Source organism: Danio rerio, chromosome 19, assembly GCF_052040795.2.
Source record: "Danio rerio strain M-AB ecotype USA chromosome 19, GRCz13ab, whole genome shotgun sequence".
Classification (NCBI taxonomy): Eukaryota; Metazoa; Chordata; class Actinopteri; order Cypriniformes; family Danionidae; genus Danio; species Danio rerio.
Genome location: NC_141039.2, coordinates 25,046,805 through 25,068,762, shown reverse-complemented (window position 1 = coordinate 25,068,762; position 21,958 = coordinate 25,046,805). Strand labels below are relative to the sequence as shown.

At 35.2% G+C, this 21,958-nt stretch overlaps 1 protein-coding gene and 1 long non-coding RNA gene across 4 annotated transcripts in view; one reads left to right on the top strand and one right to left on the bottom strand.

Annotated features, from left to right (window-relative positions):
* The window catches only part of pkhd1l1.2 (PKHD1 like 1, tandem duplicate 2), a 67,708-nt gene that overhangs the window by 22,418 nt on the left and 23,332 nt on the right, over nucleotides 1–21,958 (bottom strand). Inside the window, exons 25-46 of one of the 3 annotated variants that reach the window (NM_001166323.2) lie at nucleotides 20,985–21,120; nucleotides 20,120–20,274; nucleotides 19,614–19,736; nucleotides 16,820–16,925; nucleotides 16,623–16,730; nucleotides 14,328–14,492; nucleotides 13,981–14,102; nucleotides 12,521–12,653; nucleotides 11,219–11,411; nucleotides 8,495–8,637; nucleotides 8,237–8,341; nucleotides 7,927–8,115; nucleotides 5,984–6,154; nucleotides 5,298–5,509; nucleotides 4,139–5,114; nucleotides 3,624–3,872; nucleotides 3,156–3,305; nucleotides 2,843–3,017; nucleotides 1,660–1,816; nucleotides 1,067–1,223; nucleotides 774–983; nucleotides 114–243 (exon numbers count right to left, since the gene is read on the bottom strand). In NM_001166323.2, coding sequence (NP_001159795.2) covers nucleotides 114–243; nucleotides 774–983; nucleotides 1,067–1,223; nucleotides 1,660–1,816; nucleotides 2,843–3,017; nucleotides 3,156–3,305; nucleotides 3,624–3,872; nucleotides 4,139–5,114; nucleotides 5,298–5,509; nucleotides 5,984–6,154; nucleotides 7,927–8,115; nucleotides 8,237–8,341; nucleotides 8,495–8,637; nucleotides 11,219–11,411; nucleotides 12,521–12,653; nucleotides 13,981–14,102; nucleotides 14,328–14,492; nucleotides 16,623–16,730; nucleotides 16,820–16,925; nucleotides 19,614–19,736; nucleotides 20,120–20,274; nucleotides 20,985–21,120 — 4,265 coding nt within the window. The other 2 variants (NM_001130399.1, XM_087294834.1) reach the window with 2 other exon arrangements.
* Nucleotides 5,722–10,402, top strand: LOC141379078 (uncharacterized). The gene is made up of 2 exons (XR_015516780.1): nucleotides 5,722–6,140; nucleotides 7,936–10,402. It is a non-coding gene; the product is annotated as an uncharacterized LOC141379078 (long non-coding RNA).

Below are 21,958 nucleotides of genomic sequence, written 5' to 3'. Positions count from 1 at the left end.
TTCCCCTAAAAAAACTGCAATAATCTAATAATCAGAATAAAAGTTATATGTCATAAATGTATTTTTGTAAATTGATTAAAATCTGGGTGGTCAATCAAGTGGTTAATCTTTACCTGTTGCCTGTGGAGGCAATTACAATTTCATCACCAGTTTTCCAGGTGACGGCATGCATCAGTGTCAGTGTGCTGGAGCCGTTTTGTGCAGTCTGGGAGAGACGCGTCCATGGCACAGGGACAGGGATTCCTGGAGAAACAAGACAGTGGTTCTGACTTTGTAAAGTGAATAAAATACATTTTAAAATCTCTTATAGTCACCAATATTAATCTATTTTCATATTTCCTTTATTTATCAATATGGAATACTGTAAGGAATAACATTATATTATGAGTTCTCGGATGGCAAAGCTGAAGTTTCAGCAGTTGTTATTCTATGCTTTAGTGGCACAGGATCCTAAGAAATGATTTTAATAAGACCATTTAGTTTTTATTATTATCAATGTTGTGCTGCTTATTATTTTTTTAAACTGCATTTTTTTTTATTTCCTTTAATAAATATATTATTGTATTTGGTGAGTGGCAAAAATAATAAGAGTTTTTGTATTTTTTTATTCCTGTTTGAAGTGTTTATAAACTAAATAATAAATAACATATTTGAACAAATAAACTTGATAGAGTTAAAGCGCTGGAACCCCAATAACTGATGATTGTAGTTTATTTGATTAAATTTACTAAACATGAGTTTGAACCCTCTAATGGTGTTGTTATTTTGCGTACCATGCAGATCCAGCACGCCCTGTCGGACTCCCAGTGTCTTGGTGCCATAGACAGGAAGTTCTTGAGAGCGCAGGTGTCCATGCAGGGTGATGATGGCCTTGTGCTGGAAGGGCATCTGCTCTGTTCCGATTTGCAGAGCTCCGCCATCTGTGATCAGAATATTCTCCGCCTGCAGCTCAATGTCTGCTTCATCAAATATCAGTCGCCCACCTAACCAGAGACATTTAGAGAAGGTCTGTATGAGTGCATCAAGGCTTTAATTAATAAAGGTAGTACATGTATAAAGACAATACCTTGGATAAGCAGCATCTTAAGGACTGGAGTGCTGGTGTCCAGGAGGATGGTCTGGCCAGCAGTGATTACAACCATCATGCCCTCTTCTGGTGGAGAGAGACCACCCCATGTGTAGGGAGATGACCAGACATCAATGTAGAAGAAGGAAGCATTATCCTTAGAAAGAGAATTAATAAGATTGTTTTATTTTAAAAAGTCTGTAAAGATGAAAGCTTCTTTAAAGCAAATAATTTCACTCAGAGGCCATCTTTGAAATGTCTTCTGGGCACTTACGCATGTTAGTTGTGCAAGTATAGCTCCAATCTCTTTGAGCAATTTTTTCTATTGATCAAATAGCATTAAAAAGATTACTGTATAGCCGAAATCTAAAAATGAATAGAGCATCTCTTTTACTTTACGTGGTCTGTAGAACGTTCCTTAGTTCCAGGTTGCCAAAACAAAGTTAAAGCTTTTGGTTAAATTTTTGTTGTGGTTGTTAACTGCATTAGTAATATTTAGCATGATGACTTTTGGTTATATCTTTCATCACAGACAAAAACTAATTAGGAACCTTTTACTTTTGTTTTATTAATTAAATGGCATTTAACATTACCATTCTGGCAATTCCCCTGTTCCCCTGCTGGACTCGCACTTGAGTTTCTTGGGATTTGGGCCCAGCGTTGGTCACACAGATGATCTGAGTCTCATTGGCGGACTGGATATCACAGACAGAGCCAGCGATTGTGACCCCGATTTCACTGAAATTTGAGCTACAAGTAAAGCAGAAGAGAAATCGAAAAAATTAGACATTTAAAAAAGTGTGCGATTTGTCCATATTTTAAATTTATGTCCAGAGAGGTAATTTTTTGATCTTCAATTTGCTTTTTGGTCTCACACTGTCACAAAATGCAATTTTGCTGGTTAGTGTTTACCTAGCTTAAACTTTCCAATGCAGCGAACTGAGAAACTTGTTGCATGAGCTTGCGTTTCTGACCTTAATCATTTTAACACAGCTGCAACCAGTCATGAATAGGATTTTTTAGGAAGCTGATTGTTAGTTGTGCTTCTTCTAATTGTGAACCAGAAAGTAGCAGAATGGGGACCTCAAAAGAATTTTCTAATGACCTAAAAGCTAGCATAAAAGTTTAAAGTAAAAGGTTTAAGTTAAAGGTTTATCTCCACAGTCGGAAATATAGTAGGAAAATGGAAGGCAATAGGAACAGTTCTTGTAAAAGCAAGATTTGGTAGACCAAGAAAAATATCTGAAAGGATAAAGCAATGAATAAAATAAAATAAAGCGTACTAAAGAGCGGTGTTGTCGTGCGCGTTCAGATCAGCGGTGTTGTCGCACGCGTACTGAAGGGCGGTAGGGGGGAAGAGGGGTGTCGCGGGGGCACTTTTGATCATTTTGGAAGGGCACTTTCTATCCAAGACTAAAAAGGGCATGTGCACTGCACAGGTTGAGCCCTATGTGTGCACGTGCCTGCATGGGTCCATGCTTTTATCATATTTTATGAGGTCACAGTCAGAGTTTCTGAACATGCTGTTGGTAGTTTAACAATAGCAAGCAAAGTTTACAGAAAAGAACAAAGGAATTAACAAACAAACTGTACCATCACTATACTGGTGCATTAGGATCCACACAAACTGAAGAGTTCACATAGACTGGATAAATTATTAAAATTTTATTCAAATATGACTGGTATATAATGTCCAAATAAACAACAAACACTGTATCCATGCATGACTAAAGGACAATCAGCTTCAGCACAATGTAGTTCTGGTCTGTTCTGTACCTGAAACCTGAGCCGGTAATGGTGAGTCTGGTGCCTCCAGCAGTACCTCCTCTGCGTGGCGTGATATTGGTAATAACAGGGGTCAGGGATGATCGGTAAGTATAGCCACTCGTGAGGTTTACAGAATCCCCTCCATTCATCACCATGACCGTGCATGTCCGCAATGCTTCACTTCCTGCAAGAAGTTACATAAGCAAGTATTCAGAGTTTTGTTGACTGAAAACTTTAGGATCTCAGTGATGAAATACTTTAATCCATGTTATGCTACAGTAATTGAAAAATTGACGTGCAGCTTTAAAAAAAAAATACATGCCATTGTTGGGTGGGACTTCACAGTTGAGTTGAGTAGATGTGGAGTCCTGCAGGTGCACGGTACACTCTCTGTTGCAGATCAGGACTTTAGTGATGTTTGGATCAAATCCAGAGCCTTGAATGGCAACAACGGCACCTCCAGCGTAACTCCCTACAGCATAACAGGGAAAAAGTATATTACAGTGTCTTGTTACATTGCAATGCTGTATAAATGAGAAAGTAAGTAGGGAAAAGCACTAGAAAACCAAGATTATATAAACAGATTGTCTGAAAGAAAACTAAAATGTCTCTAAAGTTTAAATTTTAACAAATAGATGTTCCTAACACCCAACTGAACTCTTTAAAATCAAGGTTTCTTATTAGTCTTGATGGTTCCATGAATAAACAATCCATATAACTAGATATTTTGTCTTGTTTAATAACATATGACATATCCTATCTATATTAACAAGGAAGTGCTTTTAATTACCCTCATTTGGCGTTATCCCTGTCAGCAGCAGCTCATACTTAAAGACTGACTGGGTCAAGGCATAACCTTTGACCTGGTGGTTAAACATGACCGGAAAGGTTCCTCCCGCGTGTTCCCCAACAGTGCACAGCAACTGCGTGTCTGTGATAGATGATATGTTACAAGCCACGCTGTCGATCTGTAAGGAGACAACTGCTGAATCTGTGCCAAAGCCAGAACCCGAGATGGTGATCTGTGTTCCAACAGGACCTGTGAGGAAAGGATTAAAGTGTTACTACAATGAGTTTGTATTTTGTAAATACTTGTTTGTTATTATGACATTTTTGCTGGCCAAAACAATTTGCTATTGTACTAAAGTTGTTCAAATAATGCTCAAATCTTTCTTAAAAAGCTAAATAATGTGGCTAATTAGGACTGCAGAGATTGTCAGGAATATTACCATTATGCTGAACAGATTAACTCATCTTCTCTACTTTCAGAACCTAATTGAGTTCTTATATTTAATTAAAAAGTACCTGTTTTAGGAGTGACAGATGTGATGTTTGGAGTTTGTTGTCTGGAGTAGTTGAAATTTTGAGGTGGATACACAACATCAAAGACCTTAATGTTGACCTGCACCTGTCCTTCAGCACGAGGAGGCGTCAAACACCTCACTGTGTCTGCAGTCACATCTAAAATCTTGCAGAGGGAGTTACCAAGCTTCACAGTTGTGTTTCCTGCCACAAATCCATTTCCTGTGATCAAGAGTGGAGTTCCTCCAGCAATGCTGCCTGATGTTGGGTTGATGCTGGCTTGTGCTATGCTGGTAAGTGTGGCACTTCCTGTGGCGAGACCTTTGCTCATGACCACCACGGTGAGATTGTATGTGCCAGCAGGAAGGGCACCAACTAAAACTTGAATGCTGCTGTCATTAACTTCTGTGACTGCTAGCAGGATGTTGTCAGCAGATATCATTAGATCAGCTGAATTGTTCCCAAATCCACGGCCAGTGACTGTAACAGTGGTGGAGTTTCCATTGACTGAGTTAGGGGACACTGTGGAAACCTGCGGTGTGATGGAGTCTGAATATTCAAATGTGCAATCAGAACTGCATGAAGAAGATATGGAGTTGATGTAAACTGTGACATCTCCACTGCGAGCTACAGATGGAGAAGTATCGCAAACAATTTGAGAATAGTCAAAGGAAACCACATTGCATGGAATGTTTGCTACCATAACTGAGCCGCTGAAGAAGCCAGAACCAGATATGAGCAGACGTGTGGAGCCTGTGGTGCTGCCTACTACTGGAAAGATAGAATCGACCACTGGGAGAACCACAAATCTGCGGTCAATCTCTTTTGGCATGGTCAGGAGGCCATTGCCAAGGTTGTTGATTTGCACAGTAATGGGTAAAGGGACGCCTACTGGTGCTCCGCTGTCAGGACTGAGTTGGCAGTTGATCTCAGTGGAGCTGCTGTTGATGACGCTGCAGGGAAGATCTCCAACTTTGACCTTTAGTTTTCAAAATTAAAAAAAATATAAATTAGTTTATTCCATTTTTGAGTAAATCTAGTATAAATATTGACACAATTGTGTAATTTCAGCCATGATCAAGTCTAATTAATAAATTAAATTGATAAATAAATTTAATTCCTTTTTCAATGTCTTCACTCCTGATCGACCACTAAAGCTCACCTCATTTGCACAGGTAATATTGCTAAACCCAGATCCTCTGATGTTGATAATGTCATGTGTGGTTCCATGGCCAGGTGTAATGTCGTACACAGTGGGAGTAGCACAGGAAGTAAAGGTGAAGTAGAGACCATCTGAAGTGTCATTAAACTCTTGCTGATCTTGGAAACAGTCAGAAGTAGCCACACACTCAGGTTCAGATGAGTTAATTTGTCCTGAGAACACAAATGAGGATTAGGATAATTGTAACAACCAATTCTTACCCCAAACCCCCTGACAAAAAGTATACATTTAGATGCACATGCTGGTATGCTTGCAGCAGTACACACAATATATGCACGGATAGCACATGGACTTATTTTTGCTCTATTTGTCCACAAGGTGTCAGTCAATGCTAGATCAGAATGGTGTTTCACATTTGAAAAATGAGACAGTAAAAGAACAAGAGTGAATAAACAGGCAATATAATGAACACCAAGTTTGAAGAGTGTATATATGTGTGAATGGATTTAAAAATAACTGTAAAATGTAACTGTTTTAACTATTTTAAATAAGTATTAAATCATTTTTGGAGAGACAGAGACAAGGATGAGATTTTCTATTGTGTTGAGCATGCTATGAAATGGAGTTTACTTTGAAAGGCTCTATGTGCAATTGACCGATGAAAAAATGCAGTTGACTTCTTGTACCTAAATTCACCAAGGCCTTTATTCCTGTGACAAACACCTGAAGCTCAACAGTGCTTTCCTCCAGAGGCATAACGGTCACCACACCCTGCAGTGTCTTCTCATTGGCCGAGTCAATGTAACCGCTGCTGTAGTAATAGACTCCAGGAGACGTGAAACGGTAGGCGAAAAACCCTTACAATGAAACAAACACAGCATTAATAGTAGGATCAGTTTTCACACCTCTTCTGTCAAAATGACATCAGATTTAATGCTCTTATTGTGGTATTTTTAGTTCCTTTAGAGGAATATGTGTACAGTTCTGGCAAAATGCATGCATCGAATTACAACATGAATAGCAGGGTCAATTTTTTTTTCCTTTCTGTATTATATTCATTTATGGGAATATAAATAGCACAATGCATTGTCTTTGCACAGTGAATGGTATTTAATTGCGTCAACAGTATTGTTAATTAGAGAGCAGCCTCCTCAAGCTTAATTTTTAGGAAATTTGATACTCAAAAACAAAATGCTTAGGATCTGGACTAGGTGCATTTAAATATATTTTGCTTTGAATATAAAGCCTATTCCACAGTCAATATTGCTTAATTATGATCAAAGGGATATACATCAAACAAAAAAATTTACTCTATTTACTCATTCTGAGGTGGTTCCAAACCTTTAAAGTTTCTACACCTTTATGAACACTAAATATGATATTTTGAAACAGAAAAGGAGCATGTAGTCAATGACGTCCATAGTAGAAAAAACAAATACTATGTCAATGGTTACAGGTTTCCAGCTTCCTTCAAAATGTCTTCTTTGTGTTCAACAAAATAAAGAAAGTAAAACTGGTTTGGAATAAGTAAAGTGAGTTCCTTTCAGGATTTTTATTTAGATTTTTTGGGGTGAACTGTGGATTTAAGACTTTTTCTGTTGTCCAGTGTCACATAAAAACCCATTTTTAGATCATATAAAAGCATGAAAAGTAGTATGTGTACATAGTCACATTAATAACTATAAATGAATAACCAGAGTTTTAAAGTAACATTGTGAGTGGATTTCAGCAACAGTGTACTGTAACACGCTGACCACTTTGCTGGATTGAATTGTACTGTATATAACATGTTGGATTTTTTAAAAAGAGATTTTTAATTATTCCCATTATTAACTTTAAATTTCAAATGAATAACCAGACTTTGAAAGTTACATGATCAGTGGATTTCAGCAGCAGTGTAGTATAACTGAATTGTACTGTATATAACGTGTTGTATTTTTTTGAAGGAGCAAATAACAAAGATTTTCCTGTCTGAAAGGATAAGTAGCATAAAGCAAGACAATAAAAATAAAAATTAAAAATAGGGCAGCACAAGAAATTAACAAGTGAACACAACTACATATACAAACTTACTGTGGTAAAAAAAAAAAAATTATTTAAGATTTTTTTTCATGAATTTATTTTATGTCAATAAATTAATTGAATGCTTTACACATTTTATTAAAATGCTACAATATTAAAACATTCCCATTATTCTAAAAAAAGCTGTAATCCTTCTAATGTAAAAATAAATAAATAAATAAATAAATAAACAAATTATATATATATATATATATATATATATATATATATATATATATATATATATATATATATATATATATATATATATATATATATATACACACACACACACACACACACACACACACAGGTTGGTTTAACAACAGTTTCCAGATCTGTTCTACTTCAACTTCTTCAGCTATTTGACTATTTCGAAAACTGCCCCCTATAATTTTTAGACAATTTTCAGAAGAAAAAAAATAAAATAATAATAATTAAAGAGTGCATCAACTATAAAAGCCCCTGATGTGTGAATGTGAGCACAGTGATGTATATTAGAATTTCCTACATACATGTACAGCATATATGTTAATGATCAGCATGTTTAATGAAGAGGTTTTTGTACCTTTGGCAGTTTGTCTGTCTCCGCTGCTGAAACTAATGCCATCATAGTCTGTGCTGCTGGGATTGGAAACACTGAAGACCCTGTAGCCCAAACCAGGCACAAAAGCTGGTGCGTCCCATCGCCAAACCACCGTGTCTCCAACTGAGGTTATTAATGCAGAAGGGCTCCAGGCATATCCCTGACCATACACTGAACGCATGTGATGAGATTAATTATATTCAAGGTGACAAAACAAGCGTACTGTAATCAGAAATGCACATTTTATGGCTTTATTTTTTAATTTTTGTGCATGACAGAAAAAAGATATTACCAGAATGGGAACCTTGGTTTGTCACAGTGTGTGTTTTATCTCTAGGCTGGGCCACACACTCCAGTTCATTATCTGAAGCAGCTATCACTCTGCATTGTGTGTCACCTGTGTGAATGTAAAACAATTACTATAAACAATATGGATATGTCTGGGGTCTGAGAAGAGCTGTGAAAGATGTTTAAATGAAAGTATTTCACTGTAGATTAAGACATTTAAAAAGGCTCAATACATTTCTTATCCATTCTACTTTTGCCGTACCCAAAGTGACAGTGTTGTCCTGTATGTCAAGGCTAAACCCAGAGCCGATGATAGTGATGGTGGTTCCTCCATACAGTGACCCCACAGATGGAGAGAAACCTGTCACCTCTAGGACATACTCTATGGTGGTATTTATGTCAGGACTGGAAATGATAAAAAAAAAAAGATTAATCATCAGTATTAATGTACAATTATAGTCACAGTTAAGGCTAGATTAACTAAACAGAGCAAAGTGCTGTGAGATCAGCAACTATCACATCTATTAGCGTGTCTTGATGACCATCTGGTTGCGAGGAAATTGAAGATTTTTCTCAATTTAATTGTTTATCTAAAAAGAAATCTGAAGAAAAAAAATCCAAGCTTTTTTTATTGCCAAGTCTTAATGTAGTAATAATTTATTATTGCCTTAACTTTACTTTCCTCTGTTAGTTAATCTGGCTCTTATGATATTACATCACATCTTCTGAAACTACAGCATGAACATTTTAATGAGTCTGTGTCCACTAAATGATTTTTTTACACCATTTGAGGTCTTTTTTTTTGTTTGTAAGGTTGTTTACAACAGAAATGCAGCATTTGTTTTAGTTTTTTTTTTATAAAACTGCAGCTGTGTGCTGAGACTTGTGTTGGCGTAACATGAGTCAGACATAATCAGATAACTTTTTTAGTTAACTAGTAAAGTAATGCATTACTTTTTAATATGAAGAAGATTTTATGAATGCTTATGACAATCTTTCATTAAATGTCATTCATCAGTTGTTATTTTAATTGTAAAGGTGACATTGTTTGAGATGTCATTGTTGTGACAACTTGACATAAACAAACATTTTTCTCTTTGTCATGACAATTTGACATTATTGACAACTGTTGAGGTCATTATAAATGTGTCTAGTGGTACAACTTGAATTTATCATTAAAATGTCATTTCAGGAGTTCACACTTAGCTGACGATTGATAATAAAGCTTTGTCTGAGGACTGCAGGGATAGAGCCCTGAGCTTATAAGATGCTCTAGCCCTAGGCTCCCTCCCATAAGCAGGGCAAGAAGGGAGTTTGAGCTCAGGTAGGTCTTGATGAACTCCCCCGAGTTATTTCTGGCTAATGACATATTTTAGGGATAGCTTTACTGCTTAATGAGCTTGTCTATGTTACCAATTTCATTCATTCGTTCATTTTCTTTTCGGCTTAGTCCCTTTATTAAGCTGGGGTTGCCACCTGAGCCGCCACCTGAGCCACCAACATATCCAGCACATTTTTACACAGCGAGTGCCCTTCCAGCTGCAACTTTATTCTGGGAAAAATCCACACACACTCATTCACACTTGTACACTACGGACAATTTAGGCTACTCAATTCACCGCGTGTCTCTGGACTGTGGGGGAAACCAGAACACCCGGAGGAAACCCATGCAAACGCAGGGAGAACATGCAAATTCCATACAGAAACGCCAACTGGCCCAGTTGAGGCTTGAACCAGTGACCTTCTTGTTGAGGCGACAGCACTAACTACTGTGCCACTGCGTCGCCACTATATTACCTATTTGGTATGGTCAAATTATTTATATTGCATGTTTTTTTGGAGAAAAATATATGTACATGGTGAGAACAAGCACACTCTGCAAAGACAGGTCAACTGGTCCAGTAACACCCCATTTACACGGGTTCGTCAACTTCAAAGCTTCCTATTCAATTTGAATGGGTGATATCAGGCGTTGTTGAATTGCATTGCGGCTCCGTCGACATCGCTTCTGAGGTGTGGCTTGCTGCAAAAGTTGGGACTTGCTCAACTTTTCTAGCACCGATGGAAGCGTCAGCCAATCAGAGCGCTATATGCAAATACACCAGTGACATTCTGGCTGTAAGGCAATAGTGTTAAACACTGGGCCGCCGAGTCGCTTAATTTAGAAAAAGGAGGGAGGGTTAGGGGTGGTAGGGAGGATTCTTTAGGATGAAGATACTGAGGTACGAAACTGGTTATTTATAGTGAATTAGGAATTGTCTGATTGGTGAATCATGTGTTTGCTAATGCGGGACCAGCCATGGACAATCATAAGCACATGCTCTTCTCGAAATAAGTTTAGAAACAAACTTCACTAAATGCTTATGATGTTTGAAAATTATGTTTGACCATTTTATTGAAGAATTTTAATGACTAATTTTGTTACATTAGAAAAAAACACAAAAAAACTAAATTATGATAGCCTCATATTAATATTATAATAACTATAAAAAGTATTACCACTTTATTATATTAACAAGCAAGTTGAGACCAAGTAATGTAACACTTATCTTAAAAAAAAGAAAGATACTTGAGTGCCATATTTATTTACTATTTTGGGATGTTAAAAAAACTACTTTTAAAGTTAAATTTCCCCTACACTGGACAAGGCATTGAACATCTATTTTACCCTGCATAATCACTGTTCTTCCCAGGCAAGAAGAACTTAATATTGTTCTAAACTGTGCTGTCATTTTAATGAATCTGTTAGTGGAACCCTTTAGTCCCAATCAGTGCAGTCTATAGTATATATATATATATATATATATATATATATATATATATATATATATATATATATATATATATATATATATATATATATATATATATATATTTTTTTTTTTTTTTTTTTTTTTTTGCACAGCAGTTGTGTCCTCAATATAGTTTTCAGCTAAAAAAGCACTAGTGGACAGATGATCTTATGAAGTATAATTGTAAATTAGACCTGGTTAAGGGGTAACCCTGGTTTGCGACTCTGATGTTGACACTGTACACAGCTGGAGGGAGTGTGGGTAACTGGCAGCTGATGCTGTCATTGGTCCACTGCAGCAGTTCACACTCAGCATCACCAATCAGAACAGAGCTGCCATTAGGTTCCTCCCCAAAATGCATGCCCAAGATAGTAAGAATCCTGTCTCCTTTATTCCAAAATAAAAGTTCAAATAATAGAATTAAGTTAGTACTGGGGATAATTTTAACATTGGTTTTCAGAGTAGATTTCAATGTTGTCAGGAAGATTTAGCATTTATATACAGTAAGCAAAAGGTATTCTTAGACTTGCACATACATACAACATTGCATTTTCATTGTCTAATGAGACTAAACTTTTGAGAACGTTAAATTATGCATTGTTGAATGCTGAATTAATTAAATTTGTGTATTAACTGAAATTAATCTGTCATCATATTCAACATTCTTATAATAAAAGGCAACATTTCTTAAGTAAAATAAACCATGTGTTTGTGTCATGATGACTGCCTGCAAGCATACAGCAGAAAAAAAATCACCAATCATCATACACTCCCAAAAAATACCTGTCACTATGACTGTGTCTTTTTAAAGGGTACATTTTTGTGCCTAAAGATTCCACATTTGTACCTTTAACATAAATATTAATACCTACAATTTACAAATCTGTACATTAAAGGTACAAAAGTGTACCCTAAATGCACCAATGTGCACTTGTACTGCCCCAGTCACATGGTTTGTAACTAAGAATGTGGGGCACCAAATATTAGAAGACACATAGATGTTGAAAAATTAGTTTGGAAAATCTGAAGCAACTTGTCTTACAGGTATGATCTCTAGGGTTTAGCCTTGGATAAGTTCCCTTCTTATCTGAAGGACAGAACTATCTCAGTCAGTTTGGGCAACTTTTGTTCTTTTGTCATACTATTAATGTGTGGAGTTCCGCAGGGCGTAATACTGGGTTCTGTTTTGTTTTCCCTTTACTTACTTTTGTTGGGAACGTTTTTTGAAAAGCTTGGCATAAATAATTTTTTACAGTCTATGATTTTTATGTACAGCACTTTGGTACCCATTGTGGTTGGTTGAAAGTGCTCTGAAAAAAAAAATGGAGTTGAGAGTTGGGGACAGTATGATCACAAAGTATTAAGATGATGACGATCACAGTAAGAAGCTCACAGCTTCTTTAACGCCTTAAAGTAAATAGTTCAATTCCTAATGAATACATCACCCTGAGTTAGGTCAAAGAATCTACCAAATGCATAAAATTGTAATATCTTACCAAAAACTGTTGTTGTTTGTGGGCTAACAGATGTGATTAAGGCTGTGAGAGTGTTGCTGTAGGTGAAGGAGTCATTGAATATTGCTGTCATCTCTCCTGCACCTATCGTTACAGTCTGATCACCTTCTGACCCCTGATTAAAATGTAATACACAAGATTACAGTATAAAAATTTCAAGGATGCAGTATTGTACAGGATAATGTTAACTGTTGTTCATGTTTTTAGCTGATGATGTTTATTTGGATGGGCTGTCTATGGTCTAAGGTTTACTACTAAGTGTGCAACAATAAAGAATCTTGTGTCACAAAACAGTCCGCTGCAAATACATGGAAAAAAGTAACAATATGAATTTGTAACATTAAAATGAAACATTATAGGAGACATTATCATCAGAACGCTAGTGTTCGTAATGTATGGGGGATTCAGGATGCACATTTATCAATTAAATATTGATTAAAATAAATAACTTATTAAACTGCTTAATTGGTTTTAATAATTTTAGAATTATTTAATCAGTAATTTTAAAAAAATAATTATTTTGGTGTTACCATTCTGTATGTAGTGAAAAAAGTCCATTCCATTGTTACTTTAGCATAAATAAATACTAATGTAATTTTATTAATTCTTAACTTTGAATACTTTATGTCTGTACAATTTATTTTATTATTACTTTTTATTTTGATTATTTTAGTAATTGTTTAAACTTATTTTACTGATGTTTTCAAGAAAACTAGCTAAAATAATGTGCCTTTTTTATTTTCCTAATTCCACATATCTTATTTCAAGCTTGTATTTTTGAGCTAACTTGTCATGATCACCAGTGAGATCTAACCACCAGATGTCGCTGGTAAACACTCACAACCACATGAACTACAAATCTGCTTATAAATGGACTACATAACCAGTCATGCTCCACACATACAACCGGTTCCAGATCCTGATTGATTGCATACACACAGCTGATGCTGCTCATCTACTGATTACACACACATATAAACAGCTCACTTTGAAACCCTCATTGCTGAGTCTTGTTATCTGCCACAGTGACATTACAATGCGTTTCCTTTGTCTGCCTTTGCTGTGTTTTGATCCTTGCCTTATTTGTTTAATTCTGTTTGTTGCCTGTCTCTGACCATCTGCCTGTTAATTTGACTTCGACTCTGGTTTGCCTTCATACGTCTGTTTGCACCTGTGTTTACCATTGCTTGCATGACCACTGAATAAACCTGCATGTGGATCCACATCTCTGTTGTTTGTGTCACTCCCCATCATAACATAACTATAATATCACTGGCCTATTTCTGAAAATAATTTAAAATGTAGCATTATGTACTTTTTAACTTAATTTTTAATTAGTTTTTTATTTATTTATTTTTTTAATTGTGCTTCTATTTTAGTTTTGTTTACATCATATATTGCATCATAATGGGTTAAATATACAGGCATTACTCTTTACTTACAGCAGGAACTATGCATCTCAGCTGGAAAAGTTCCACTTCAACAATGTTACATGGTTGAGAGCCAATGATGACATCAATATTGTTACTGAATCCATAGCCTGACACTGTCAGAACTGTTCCTCCTGTGCAGACATGTAAAACATGAATAAAGGAATAATCATAAAAGATTATGGGATAACACTGGCAAATAGTTTTTTTTTTAACGGAAGTAATGCGTGTGTCCAAATTATTTAGGATAATTTAAATTGAAAACAATAATAAAAAAATTAAAAAAACAAGCAAGGCAGTCATTGGGTGGAAGGATGGATAAATGGATCACATTCTAAATAATTAGACATATACTGTACCTGCCACACTTCCTGTTGTGGGATTTATAGAAGTCACTCCTAACAAGTGTGTGAAGTTAAAGCTGGTGTTATTCTGATATCTAGCGTTTCCCAGCACAGAGAAACTCAGAGAGACCGGCTGTACACCTGCACTAGCAGGACCCACCTGGCAGGTTATAGATGTATCTGAAACACAGAAATACTGATTAGATTTTATTCTGCGTTAACAACTGCATGGATTATCCTGCTTATTACAGATGCTTTCCACAAAATATAAAACATAGACATAAAACATTGTTCTTATAGGTGTAATAGCTTATAAATTCAATCCCGTCATTGACAAGATATTGTGTCAATTAAGAGACAGTGCTTTACTACCACTGATGAGTTTTAAGGGCAATCTGTGTTTTAAGCCTTAGCACATGTCCTGAATTGGGACTTGTGGGCCTCCTGCATGCAAAATACAAGACAATCAGAGAAAGTGAAAGGATCACTGCGTGCAATATGTAAATTAAAATATGTGTACACAGTATGTGAATAAGACACTGCATCAATTACTTTCATTGTGTGTGTGTGTGTGTGTGTGTGTGTGTGTGTGCAGGTTCTATAAACAGTTTATGAGACAGGTTTCATTATGGTTTATACATACAGTAAGAGTAGAGGGAACAATACAGACAGTGGATACAGTGAACTAATGTAGGTTTACTGTAATTTTTTTTTCTCATTTCCCATCCCCATATAGAAAGCTGATAAATAGATATGGCAACATATGCAAATTACAACTGGATTCCACACACTGTACATGAAATGTAATAGTCAATAATTTATCAAAATAGTGCAATATATATATATATATATATTTATATATATATATATATATATATATATATATATATATATATATATATATATATATATTATATATATATATATATATATATATATATATATATATATATATATATATATATATATATATATATATCAATCAGAGGTCGCGTTAACTGAATATTTTCCTTCATTGATGGATTTTTTTTTCAGCAGTGACGGAAAAATCTAAAGGTGATCGTGATTTTGACAGATTATGCTGAGAGTGATCTAATTTGTAGCTAACTGTAATTTCCACTCCTGTCCAGCTGATGGCGATTGTCCTTTTTTTTGTCCACTCTTAGTCACCGCTCATAGATATATACACTAGACATCGCATAGGGACCCTGAGCATGCGTCAATAGCACCGCCACATTGGTACAGTGCTCCCAGGACAAATGTCATTCAACCGCACTAGTCAAGTCAAGACAGTCTATTTTGGTATCTGTGTTTCCATCAGTCTGGTGTTGTGGATTTGGTTCATCACATGTGGTGTTTTCAGTACTCAAAAATCTTAGAAAGAACCTTCTGTCAATGAGAATGCAGGCCTGACATTGATCTGCTGTAATTGGGCATTCTTACATACAGTAATGTCAAATATGAAAAAATAGTCTCTAAAAGTGATACATGTAATAAAGAAACCATAAATATCAATAAGGATGAATAAAGATGAAATCTATAAATAATGTACTTCAGCTGGGTCATCTTCAGTGGTAACTGATGTCTTTTGATCTATCCTGAAACTTTCATCATCTAAACATGTAACATTGCACATCAGTTTCTACACATCAAGAGTAATGCAACTGTTATTTATCATTGTGAGTGCTTGTATCAGTTAATAATAGCATCATGTAAAAGTAAATGAATGCATGGTTATTTCAAATGAACTGTAATGAGTTGCATTTTGAAATGGGATCAATTTGATGTTTAATTGTATTCTATTGAAAAGGTGATCTTAGTTCAATGAACAAAGTATCTTTGACTTGTGTGTTTTGTATCCAAGCATTTGAAAAAAAAAAAGAGTTTAGAGTTTAGCAAAAAATGTGCAACTTTGGCAATAGTTGTGAATTTTGTATCTAGAGTTTTGAAAATTGACACGAGAGTTTTGAAATTTGTGGCAAAATGATTGTAAAAAACTGTAACATAACATAACATCATGCTGTTTCCCTTTCAGGGAACAGGGTGACCTTGAGATGTTTTTGTTTTATTGTTTAGTTAAATATTATTACCTCAGGATCAATAAATAGTAGTTGAAAAGTTTGTCAGGTTTTTAAAATGTCTGACCAAGTGTTTTACAGAAGAAAGTCATACAGATATAAAAAAAACAAGTGGGAAACACTCTTTATAATCTTTGACAAATGATGACCAATATTGACATGACTTGCCTTCTGAATGCAGCTTGTCATCTGTGAAAATAATATTTTAAGACATGTCTGTGTTTTAGCTTACTGGTGACCTGAAGAATAGAGCATTCCACATCTCCAGTCTTTACAGTGACATTTCCACCATCAAAGCCAGATCCAGTTATTGTAAGTACTGTTCCCAGACTGCTGGATCCTAAAAGTCAAGATCATAAAAAATAAACCAACAAAACAATCATCAATGGTGGTAACAGCTTTTATGTTCGTTTGGGTGATTTACTCCACCTTCTGTAGGGGAAATCCCAGTCACTGTTGGGGTCTTTAAATCATTCCAGGTAAAACCACAATCCCCTGAACACCATGATGGGATACCGTTAATGAAAACTTGCACCTGAAAAAAAAACAATAATAAAAAATGAGCTCATGAATATACTGCATCAATAAAAAGGTAGAAAACGGAAACTAAAACCAGGAATGAAACTAATGGTCAAAAAACATTTTTGTTTACAGAAATAGAATGTAATAAAATTACTGTGAAAGTAGAAAATGAAACCAAATAAAACTAATGACAAAAGTAACTAAAATAATAATAATAATTATAATGATAATGATAATAATAAGATATATCGCGACGCAGTGGCACAGTAATAGTGCTGTCGCCTCACAGCAAGAAGGTCGCTGGGTCACAGGTTCGAGCCTCAGCTGGGTTAGTTGGCGTTTCTGTGTGAAGTTTGCATGTTTTCCCTGCGTTCGCATGGGTTTCCTCTGAGTGCTCCAGTTTCCCCCACAGTCCAAAGACATGCGGTACAGGAACAGGCTAAATTGTCTGAAGTGTGTGAGTGTGAATGAGTGTTTGTGGATGAGTTGCGGCTGGAGGGCATCCGCTGCGTAAAAACCTGCTGGATAAGTTGGCAGTTCATTCCGCTGTGGCGACCCCAGATTTATAAAGGGACTAAGCCGACAAGAAAATGAATGAATGAATATACATACATATACACACACACACACACACACACAGTTGAAGTCAGAATTATTATCCCCCTGAATTATTAGACTCGCTGTTTATTTTTTCCCCAATTTCTGTTTAGAGGAGAGCAGATTTTTTTAACACATTTCTAAACATAAAAGTTTTAATAACTCATTTCTAATTTCTAACAGATTTATTTTATCTTTGCCATGATGACAGTAAAAAATATTTTACTAGATATTTTTCAAGACACTTCTATACAGCTTAAAGTGACATTTAAAGGCTTGACTTGGTTAATTGGGTTAACTAGGCAGGTTAGGGTAATTAGGCAAGTTATTGTATAATGATGGCTTATGTAGACAGTCGGAAAAAAAAATAGCTTAAAGGGGCTAATTTAAAAAAAAATGTATAACTGCTTTTGTTCTAGCCAAAATAAAACAAATAAGACTTTTTCCAGAAGAAAAAAATATTATCAGAAATGCTATAACATTTCCTTGCTCTGTTAAAAATCAAAGGGGGGCTAATAATTCTGACTTTAACTGTATATATATAAAATCAGACCTGTGGCTGTGGAGAAGTACCTGTAGATAATCACACCAGCCCAGAGCATTAATATTACAGACTATTATTATAGATTTCCTAAATAAACATGATAAAACATATGATCTATCTTTTTATGAGAATTATAGAGGAACTTTTATTGTGTAATCACTATGTAATCTGCCTAAGTAAGAAGATGCAAACAGAGCATATGCAATACATGTAGACAAATGTATGTATTGACCAAGACAAAAACAACCTTCACTAAAATAGCATACATAAAGAGAATCATTTAGAAAGTATGGAAACAACATGATCATATGCAAACACATGATTGTAAGCACATGCTATATGACCTTTAAGATAGGTAAAAACAGAAAAACAAACAGCCATCAATTAAGAAGCTAGGATCCTATTGGAGCCGGGAATAGGGTGATGTTACATCATATCTCATGATATCTATGGATAAGAAACTGTATATAAACTGTGGGTTTTTGGACATTGAGAGGGAGAGCTCGATTGAGAATCTCTGCTGTAACAATAAACTGCTTCAACTTGAGAACTTCGAAGACCTTAGCTTCTTTTTTGAAACTTAGAAGATGTTTGTCGAGTTCCAGTGCAACTTTCCACTACATCCTTTCCTCATTTGCCTAAAAAATAAACTAGGCATGCAAACTAGACATCCAAAATACTTTAATATAAAGAAATTTCTCCTAACTCTTCATAATATTTACTTTAATTCATTGCATTGTCTTGTTTATGTTTATATTATTACTAAGAGGTTTGCTTAGTTCAAGTAAATTAAACTAAACTTTGCTCTGGTCAATGCTGGACGTGCTTTGTTGTCTCTGCTAAATTAGAATGACAAAATTTTTAAATATTAAAATAAAAAAAAATAAAAAATTCAAATTCATTCATTCATTCATTTATTCATTTTCTTTTCAGCTTAATCCCTTTTTTAATCTGGGGTCGCCACAGCGGAATGAACCGCCAACTTATTCAGCATATGTTTTACACAACAGATGCCCTTCCAGTTGCAACCAATCATTGGGAAACCCATACACACTCATTCACTACAGACAACTTTGACACACCCAATTCACCTGTACAACAATTATTGGACTTGTGGGAGAAACCAGAGCACCTGGAGGAAACCCACGCGAACACAGAGAGAACATGCAAATTTCAAACAGAACTGACCAAGCCGAGGCTCAAACCAGCGACCTTCTTGCTGTGAGGCGAACACGCTACCCACTGCGCCACCGCATCGCCCATAATTAAATTAGATCTTTATATTATTTTTTTTATGTAATTTTATTCGAAAGCCGGCTGTGATTCCAGCATTACTTTAATACTGTACTGACTCTTTACTTAATTTACAATTTTTTCGTAAAAAAAAATCTAAAGTTAAATAAAATCTTCTTTAACAAATAAATGTTGTGAGACTTTTATACCCTAAGCACTATTATGTGGAGAAGCCTTTAAAAAACAAGTTGCATGTACAGTATAGTATGGTCAATGCATGGCACAAGGATGCTGTATTAAAAGCAAAGGGTAAGAAATGTACAGTACCTGTGGTTTATTTGAAGGCACACGCAAAAAGTCTCCCATGATTTTCTGTTTGAAGAGGCCTCCTTTTTCAACCTCCTGTGATGTCACCGATGGGTTCACACCAATCACATTGGAAGCATTGATCTGGTTAACAATGTTAAAATGTGTTATTCATGCAGATGGAATGCACATTTAAAAAAGTCAATAAAGACAATTTCCATGAGTCATTTAAGACACCAACAACCCAAGATTTGAAATCTCATATGCTTACAAAGGCTTCACTTTTCTGATCTAAATACGCTATAGTAATATTGTAATAAAATATTACAACTACTACTATCATCAGTGACTTATGTATGGGTGCATCTCAGGTAAAGTGGGTTGCTAATGTTTTTTTTAATGCTGACATAGTAATTCATTTTAAGTATTTCATTTAAAATTTTGTGAATATTTGTTTAAAATTTTCATTGCACTGCTTATGAGTGGTTCCTCCTACATTTAGGGAACCAAAATGTACTTTTTCTTGCCTTTATTAGAGACTGGTTTCCAGGAATTGTAAGCCACTGAATGTTCCAGGTGTATCCTCTACAGTTTCCAGATCTCTGCACCTGCAGCTGACCGAGCTCTGGGATCCCCTGTAGAGCATACTGCAGATCTGCAGCGCTGATGTCTATTGTCAGACCTGGACAAAAGACACCAAACACGAAAAATCTGTTAAACCAATTTTGAAAGGGTTGAGATGCATTACATGGTTAGTTCGAAACCTAACTATTTAAGATGATATCCTTGAGCTCTCTCATCCTCCACAGACTCGCAGACAATTGTCACGAGGTGTTCAAAGTCCAGAAAAGGAACCTAAACCATTGTCAAAATATTTTATGTGACTTCGGTGGTTAAACTGCAATCATACGAAGCTCCAAGAACACTTTTGTGCACCAAAAAATACAGTAAACGTGCCTTTGTTTGCATATATTTTCTCTTCCTCATCAGGTTGTAAATGTGTGCTGACTACCATTAGAGCAGCACAACACTCAAGTTTTGTATTGTCTTAGTAAATGCACATCGTCATCTGATGGCAATGAGACCAAGGCAACAAAGTCATTTTGATAGAATGGAATGTTTTAACATTGTTTTCAGTCCCATTTCTTTTAAAATATTTTAATTTTTAATTTGGTGATAAGTGAAGGTATCAGGGGGATGAAAGTCATAAGGGTGAGTAATTAATAACAGAATTTTTATTTTTGAGTGAAACAAATATTTAATTTCAGAACTGATACATGATTAAATGTTTCAAGTGAATGTTGTGCAGCAATAATAAATCTCATAAACAAACTTGCATGGTTATCTAGCAACAAAGGAAAGCAACAGACAAAAAACGACCAGTACGCTAACCTTCAACACGTCGCCCAAAGACCTCAACGTCAAAGGTCCCTGTAAGAGGAGGACTGGCTTTTTGAGGGCGCATAACAGTGACTGTGGCGTTCCCTTGGCTTTGAATCAGTAGGTCAACTGTGCTGTTTGGCATCTTCTGTTGAACACAAATTAGGACCAAAGAGAGAGTATATGGAAGGCTAAGTCTTTTTTCATTCTTATTCTACACAACAAAAATTACGAAGTGTAAAAACATTAAGCTAAATAATAAAGAAAGAAAACAAATTATAGAAAAATCCCATGTGGTATATGTTGCATATACAAACGTGTATTGAGGGTATACCACAAGGTTTTACAAAACAGGTTGGTTTTATTTTCAAAAGTAATAATAAAAAATTTATGTAAGTTTTTTCTTCAAAAAAAAAAAAAAAAAAAAGCGGATTAAGTAAAATAATTTTGTTTTCAGATTGAAATAAGATTATTTTGCTTTTTATATTATGTAACCTATTGGCTAATTAATATGCAAAACAATAAGTCTTTGTGTTAGAAATATGGACTACAAACAAGACAAAACTTTAAGTAAATATTTTTTTTTGCAGTGTAATATTCTGGTTTACTCAAACTCAAAAATCATTCAAGATGGACCTATATTTCAAAAAAGAAATGCAACCCCTAAAAATACCAGATGAGTATTCATATGCATTCTTCGCTAAGTTGAATATTCTGTATCTGCTAATACGTTTTTTTACATGAACCCACAGTGTACAAAAACAAAAAAAATAAATAAAATAAATAAACATTTAACTACACTTTAACAAATTGCTATAAAATTTACAAGCGCACTATAAATTAACAGTTACAATTGTGCTGTATTTCTAGTTTATAGTGTGCTGTTCTGTAAAACTACAGTTGCAATTGCAATTGTTAATTTACAGTGCACTTGTAAATTTTAAAGTATTAATGGCAACCAAAATTGCCAGTAATATTGTAAATTG